This window comes from Sinocyclocheilus rhinocerous, unplaced genomic scaffold, assembly GCF_001515625.1.
Source record: "Sinocyclocheilus rhinocerous isolate Xijiao unplaced genomic scaffold, SAMN03320098_v1.1 scaffold1598, whole genome shotgun sequence".
Taxonomy (NCBI): domain Eukaryota; kingdom Metazoa; phylum Chordata; class Actinopteri; order Cypriniformes; family Cyprinidae; genus Sinocyclocheilus; species Sinocyclocheilus rhinocerous.
Window position 1 is genome coordinate 303,801 of NW_015661398.1, and position 8,113 is coordinate 311,913.

Here is an 8,113-nt window from a genome sequence, read left to right on the forward strand (position 1 = left end):
ATTTTTTTGCACCCTCAGATTCCAGATTTTCAAATAGTTGTATCTCAGCCAAATATTGTCCTATCCTAACAAACCATACATCAATGAAAATATTATTTATTCAGCTTTCAGATTATGTATAAATCTCAATTTCCAAAAATGTACCCTTATGACTGGTTTTGTGGTCCAGGGTCACATATGCATTTATTTTTACCTTACTTGCTCAACGACTCCCAAACGATTCGCTCAACGATTAATTTTTCCAAACCCCTCCTTTGCGTGACTCTAATCTGCGGTGATTGGTCGATTGGTCTCATGTTCATTTCATCTCGCCTGTAATGCCTCATAAAGCAGCGTTTGTGAGCACAGTGCTGCTTTGTGTACAGCGTTATGGGGGAAACAGGTATTTTACGCTCCAAAAGCGGCACCTCGTGGCAAAGAATGAATTTGCATTTTCATTCAGACCAACGCGAAAAGACCAACAAGTGGGCGGGCAATATGCTAATGTTTCATGATGAGGTCAACATGAAACGGCTTGGGATTCGTTTTAAAAACAACTCGTTTCAGTGATTCAGAGTCGACTCTATACATGGTGCACTTTCAAAAAAATCCATTATAGGGGCACTTTAAAGCCCCGCACAAGACTTAATCCTGCTCCCAATTTCTGACCATCACCGTCTGCTCACGCAAACACTCTAATATTGCATATAATTTTCGCGCATCAGGAAGCCGCTATCAATATCAGAGTATTTAAATCACTTTGGATGCAGCTCATGTTAGATGCAGGGTTGCCAAATCCGCATTGCTCCCACGGAATTGGGCTGATTTTAAACTGTTGCAGGCGGGTTGATTTTCTCCCGTGGGTTAAAGGTTTGAAATATTGCATGAATTCCATTTGAATTAAATGCTTGTATTGAAACATTTTGCATTCTACCTATGATAAAACTGTGGTAGATGTTACGTTTTGTGAAGGATGACCACTAGTAGGAAGCCTTTTAGCTGTGTTTATGATCAATCTGCAAAATGGTGACTGTAAAATATGTATTTTAGATATGGAAATTACATATTTTGAGTTTTTATATGGGATATGGTCATTGCGCTACTTTGGGGGATACTTTAACCCCCCATCTGCGTCCTGCCCCCCACTGTCCTCTTTCTTGAAAACTAAAATATGGTCAACCTAACAGTTGCACCAGAGTGTAATTTACATGTTTGCATGTACAACTGACCTATCAGTAAGCCCCGCCCCCTTATTTACGGTTGTGAACTCGGACAAACAAACGGAGGTGATAACTGTCTTACAATGACAGAAATCAGTTTGAAACCTTGTCCCAAGATGTTTTTTATAAATTTTTGACACAGAAAAACCACCATTCAAGTGGGAATTAAATATGCCATGGAGGGATATATAAAATATTTTAAAATACACAAGATTAATTTGGAAGCGAGGGTTTACAGATCACAATGCAAGCGGGAGAAGCGTTAAGGTCCTTGCACACGGAGTCCGAAATTTTCATATGCATTTTTTCCAATGCGTATTAATTAATCCAATGCGAAAAAATTTGCAAAACAGTACTAAATGGAGTCTTCAAGCAGTGAAGATGATTTTGTTGTCCTCTCGCTTCTTAAAAAGAGAAAAAGAAAGGAAATATTGGGTCCATCCAATCCTGAGATATAGAGGAGAGTTCCCCTCCTTATTAAGGAGCAGCGGGATTATCACGGGCGATTTAATAACTCCTGAATGGAATGAGATATCTTCGCCAAACTCAGACCACTTATGTGCGAGCACAATCTGAGGTCACAGGAAAAAATCGTGGAGCTTGGCCACTTGGTGGTGCTATAAGAGGGACAAAAACATAAAAATGGCTATAACTGCGCAACCATTTGTCCTATCAACATGAAAATTGGTGTGCACGGTCTTGGTCCAAAGTGCCACAAGTGTCTACAAGGACATTTGAGTATCTCAAAAAACATGGCCGCCATTGGCCGACAAAGTTTGAGCACCTGTTAGACAAGGTTAACGGAGGCTGAATGGAATGAAACTCGGTGGGCCTGTTTGACACACGACCCCAAAGGTCTGTGAGAAATTTGAAATTAACAGGCCACTGGGGGGCGATATCGCATTTTTCAAGGGCATAAACGATTGTACATTGCACAGTTTTTCGCACATACACACAATATTCTTATCATATGATAGAACTCCTCATTCCGGACAACTTTGCTTCTAGAACCACTGCTGCCAATCAAATCGTTTGTTAAATGATTGAGAAGATGTAAAAAACCTACTTTTGCGAACTAGTCCTAGGTTTTTTGCTGGAAAAAAACACTGCAGTACAATTCTCTGGACTCTCTCTGTCAATAATTATCAAAAAAAAATTTAAATGTACCCTTAGGGAAGTTATAATGGGGTCGTTTAGAAAAGGGGCCTGTCCAAATTTACCCAAAATCCTATAAAGCCTAAAGGAAAACTCAAAACTTCTCGAATCCTGGTGAGCACATGCGTGGTGATTCTAAACAAGCATGCAAAGTTTTAAGGTGATCAGACCACAGGACGGCACTATAACAGTTAAAAAGGATTCAAAAACACTGTATTTCTATGGTAAATGACCTCAACTTGCAGAAAGCGTTCATACATTCACGCATACACTAGATCTTGCCATCGTACGATCGATCTCTTGATTCTGGACAACTTTGCCTCTAGGACCACTGCTGTCATTCAAATTGTTCTTAAAATATTTGACATTATTTAAAAAAACCTACTATTGCGAACTCCTCCAATCTGACCAAATGTGGTGCTATTACAGTCATAAATGTTAATAAACTTCATATTTCTATGGTAAATTACATGCAGTTGCCAAAAATTATCTTTTTTAATCATTGATTTAGCTAGTTACAGCCTTTACACAGTGTCTTTTTCCTTATTTGCTTAAATGCCTTAAGCGCTTAAACCCCAATAATCGCTGCTTGCAGCTATATTTATAAATTAATTTATTTAACCCTCTGGTGTTGTTCGGTCATGTTTGATGGAAAACTGTTACGTTTTGGGTTTTTTTTGTTTTGTTTTTTTTACTTCATTGGAATAGTACAAAACTTGGTAATTGTTTTGGTACTTGCTATGTGAACACAAAAAAAAATTATAATAATGGACAAGATTCGAAAAGATAAAATGGTCCAGAAGAAAACAGTAACACTTGTATTGTTCATGGTCAAAAATGACTGCAATTGAAATGAATGGAAGCGAATTTCATCTAGTGGAAACATTTGGTACTGCGCTCAAACAAAACCTTACTGAAAGCTCATTTTTTTGCGATATCAACCTCAAATTTGGAACACATCTGGTTTAAATTCATAGCTTTGATTTTCTTGCAGTTTTAGAGTAAAACATGTTTTGGAAAATATATATTTCATATAAAATTGTTAAATATTATTTTTGTGCGCATTTCATAATAATAAAAGTTAAACTTCTATAACTTTTTTTTTTGTTTCAGTTAAACTTTTTTCACTTCAGCAATAATCTGCCAACTGTCTTTTAAAAAAAAAGAGACCAAACTTAAGTCTGCACTCCAAAGCTTTCAAGATTTATGACAGTTTAAATTGGAAATTACACTTTCAGGTCTATGCTCAAAAAGCGGTTAACAGGTAATAAATGGATCATAAGTGTTCCATAAATATAATTTAGTACCATAAAAAACCCTAAAAATACAAAATATTAGATTAAAAATACAGGACATTCAAGTCATTGAAATAATAATAAAAAACAAATCTGTCATTTTTGACCGCCACACAAACAACACCAGAGGGTTAAAGACAGAACCAGAATTTGTTCAATAAATCATTATTGAATAAAAAAAAAGAAAAAAAGAAGCAATTTTATATTTAATTTTACCCCCTACTGTACCGAAACCAGTCCCAAAACTTATTTTTGTGTTACAACCCGACTTATATATACTGTGCACTAAATCTGATGCTTCATAGAGCAGCTAAAAAAAGTCCCTAATTCTAAAGACTAGTTAGTTAGACTAGTACTGATCTCTCACCTTCTCTAGCTGGTCCTGTTGTTCCTGCACTGAAACTGTCCTGGTCTTCCATCTCTGGACCCAACAGGCAAAGAGCAGGAGATACTAGAATAAAAACAGTGTGGGATCATTCAAACAAGTATAAAACAACTGAGAATGTTAGAGATTAGAATGTTATATTTGACAATCATAAAAAGTGATTGGTAGCTCTATCATAATTTTTAAAAGCATGGTTATTTTAAGAATGTGTGTGTGTTTTACTCGGTCCGCTGTCCCACCGTCCGTCCTCCATGTGCTCCTCTTTGATCTGAATGGATTTGATTCCATCTTCCTGCGTTTGAGAATGTCAAGAAATCAAGACAATATATAACAAATATTGACGAAGAATCTAATAATGAAGCAGTCCTTACATTTAGTGCAAATGTCTGTGCTGAAGAATCGTCTGTGTACGTCTCTGTCTGTGCTTCTCCGTCATGATTTTCATTGAACTTTACAAGGTTGAGGTTCACCTCTAATGAGAAAAAGAAATAGTGGAAAAAACATGAAACACAACAGTAACAATGCATGCATCTGCATGGATTGAATGCTCGAAATAAAACTTCTGGCATCATTTACTCACCCTCATGTTACATTTACATCTATGAATATAGCGACTTACAAAAGAGAAGAGCCAACAATATTCTTAATATACAATGACAGGTTTATTAGAGACAACTAGATTAGGAAGCAATCTAGAGAAGAGGAGAAATGCAGAGAAAACCTTTTAATAAATGGATTATTTATTAAATGGATGAATTCATTTAATATATTGACAACTGATGTTTGAAATTAATTTAAAAAATGTAAAGATACTTTAAATGTGAAATTAAAACCGCCAGTAGGTGGCAGCAAGTCACTGTTAATAAGTGATTCATTACGATTGAACCGAATCATTTAAAGGTTGATTCATTCAAGAACGAAACACCATGTTGCTCAGAGACGCAAAACAGTGCTGTGGCTGTTTGGATTTATTTTAGTTTTTGGCGAAATTGAGCAAAAACAGGCAATATGGTGTCTAAAACATAAGTCTATTAATTAACTTCTTGTTTATTGAACTGTTGTAAAAATCATTTGTAATCATGCTGATTTTTGGAGAGAAAAAAAACGGCACTCTTCATGTGATATTGATTAACTATATAAAATTATGTAAATATATACATTTTATGTCCCCCCCCCTTGAATTTTGTGATCATTCTAAATGCATTTTAATATACACCCCTAATATATATATATATATATATATATATATAAACCTTTATTCCCCAAAAGCAGTCCATAAGACATGTTAGAAAGAGTGAAATATTTTTAGTGATTAATAACTAAGCTATCAAATGACTGCATAATTGCATGCTAAACATCTTCTGAATATTGCATGAAAGAAGGAAAATCATATGGTTTGGGAACGACATGATGAACGAAATGATGACAGAATTATCTTTTTTTGTGTGCGAGTAAATTATCCCTATTAGTAATAATAACACCAGTGCGCATCAATTTGATACCTATGTTTATATGTTTTATGACATGTTTTTTTGTGAATTTATGATTTTTTTTCCTCCCCCAAAAGTAGTCCATAGGACTTAGAATGAGTAAAATATTTTCAGTGCTTAATAACTAGTGACTATCTAAACAAGACTTTAAATATAGAGCACAAGCCATCTTCTAGACAACTTTCATTCGCTTTCATTGCATGCTTTGCTAAATCTTCTGAATGTTGCATGAAAGAAGGAAAATGATATTTGGTGTAAATTATCCTATAAGTAATAATAACACCAGTATGCATCAGTCTGATAGCTATGTTTATATGTTTTTGCAAGAGTACGAAGCACTTAAATTTAAAGTCAACATGAATCTGAATTTGCAACACACTTCACTTTCTTTACTTGACTTGATTTTATCCACTGTAAATGATGAAAAGTGGATGTAACGAACCAGATCAGAGTGCAAGTTCACCGTCCTGGTTTACCTTCACTGCATGGTTTGGACTTTGGAGTTTGAACCGAAAGGCTCTTTCTCTGACCGTAAGCCGGACACTGGCAGGAAACATCGCGGGTCTGCGGCTGTCAGACGGACGCAAACACACACAGCAATGAAGCAGCTCCTGATGGATGCATGCAGGGATGGGCAGTATTTATGATGCATGTATTTCAAATATAAAATAGGATTTTCATTCGCAAACTGTTATATATTAAACTGTTGGTTACTTTAAACCTAACCTTCTTCTGGGAGGTCACAGGGATATGTGAATATTTGATCTGTTAACTGGTTGCATATATCAGATTTATTGCATGACTCGGGCAGAGAATAGCTGTTGCTATCAAACATTGTTAACTTAATCAACTGAGTCAGTGTAATGGTGAGGGATCGATCAAATAGGCCAATTGATGGAAGGTTTGCCAAGAAATTTCATAAAGTATTTTTTAGTATTTTTAAAATACAAAAATACAGTAGTTTATTTTGATGCATGGTGTGGCTGCTGTATTCTGTGGTTTATTTTCATACAATTAAAATTAAGATATTTGGTATTTTATTTTAAAATACATTTTGATGTATCTTTGCCCAACCCTGGGTGCATGCATGGATGAACGAACGCCCATCTACCCTCACAAAAACTTCTCTATCTGATGTTCACAGCAATAACGCGTTGATATACCATAGTATTTTCAATTGCACTTGTTGTAAGGCTAGTTGCGCTTACCTTCGCAGCTGGTGACGCACCGACGGTGTACACGGACGGAACGGCGGTCTCTGTCAAACACAGGACTTTAGCGAAGCCCATCTCGTGTTGCGTTAAATTCTGAAAGCATTCAGGCGTGAAATGCCGCGAGCACAAGCGCGAGTTCTCCGTTATTCCTCCATCCTCGAAGTGTAAAAACTCCAGCCAGCGCGCGCGTAACCACGGTGCTTTAGGGATGGGAAACAACGTTTTAAGAGGAAAACATCCGAGAATGCATCTTTTCACCATCTCTAGCTAGGCCAGTTTTATGTGGCGTTGTATGACAGGTTGAAGGGGCGTGGCTAGAACGCGGGTCGCTGGCTATTGGCTGAACCGCAGCGGGGCCTTGCATACGTCAGCAGCGACAGGAAGTCGTTTCAGCAGAAGCGCAAGTTGTTGTATTACGATTAAAGATGAAAACGCTCAGCGTCACGTTGAGTTTAAATGATCGCCGGTGTGTCTGGAGTTACGCGTACCTCTCTGTCCGCTGTTGTTGACTTGTATTCCCACGGAGCGCAGGTTCGCTTGGCTCTGTCGCGCCGATCGCAGCTCGCTCTCGGTGAACTGAAGCTTGACCAGCAGCGTCTCCGTCTCCATCTGGCGGCGCGTCATCTCCTGCTCCACCGCGCGGCTCATCTCCAGCAGCGCGCGTTTGGCGAAGCGCTCGAGGATCGACGCCAGCTGCGCGTGGATATCCACCGATGCGGACATTCTAGTCGCTTAAGTGGCGAATAAAGTCTGTGGTTCGTGATTTAGATGCTGCTCGTTTGGCAGAGAATCCGATCTGGTGCTTTCCTTCGGTGAATGCCGAGCGCGCATCAATAGTGTTTACACAAATCTCACAAAACACTTGGCCATTTCCTAGTGAAGTACGTCACCGTTTGAAGGACCAATAGATTTTGGGCTGTTGCTTTTAAAATACCGTAAATGCTAGTTTAGAAGCGCCACAACAACAACAACAACATCAACCGGATACAATTCGTTCGGAATTGAAACTGGGCGCAAATTACGGCTTTGTTTTTACAATGAACCTATACTTAACAGTTGTAATTTTACATATATCCAACATTATTAAAAAAAAATGTTTTAGTAAGACATCTGTTCTAGAGGTAACCATGGCAACAGAGACAGGCGGTTGATGACAAAACTTCATATTATTTATTTTTGATTTCCAAGACGACGTTGTTACTTTACGATAAGTAGTTTGTGGATAAGGATTTTATAAATGGCTCATGTGTGTCTCCGAGAGACAGTGTGGGATGTTCAAGACATGTTTTTATCTTTATTCATGCCAAACAACTTACATGAACTTGTGTGTGTGTGTGTGTGTGTGTGAGTGTGAGTGTGTGTGTGTGTGTGTGTG

The 8,113-nt window shown here is 37.7% G+C and overlaps 1 protein-coding gene across 3 annotated transcripts in view; it reads right to left on the reverse strand.

Annotated features, from left to right (window-relative positions):
• LOC107726324 (zinc finger protein with KRAB and SCAN domains 1-like) overlaps positions 1–7,624 on the reverse strand; it is a 9,519-nt gene extending 1,895 nt beyond the window's left edge. For 2 of the 3 annotated variants that reach the window (XM_016535870.1, XM_016535868.1), the window contains exons 1-4: positions 7,227–7,624; positions 4,406–4,506; positions 4,257–4,326; positions 4,017–4,100 (exon numbers count right to left, since the gene is read on the reverse strand). In XM_016535870.1, the coding sequence (XP_016391356.1) occupies positions 4,017–4,100; positions 4,257–4,326; positions 4,406–4,506; positions 7,227–7,461 (490 nt within the window). In that variant the 5' untranslated portion in view covers positions 7,462–7,624. Of the gene's footprint in view, positions 1–4,016; positions 4,101–4,256; positions 4,327–4,405; positions 4,507–6,000; positions 6,095–6,732; positions 6,991–7,226 lie in introns of those variants that run through there. The other variant, XM_016535869.1, reaches the window with a different exon arrangement.
• Positions 7,625–8,113: the final 489 nt, after the last annotated feature.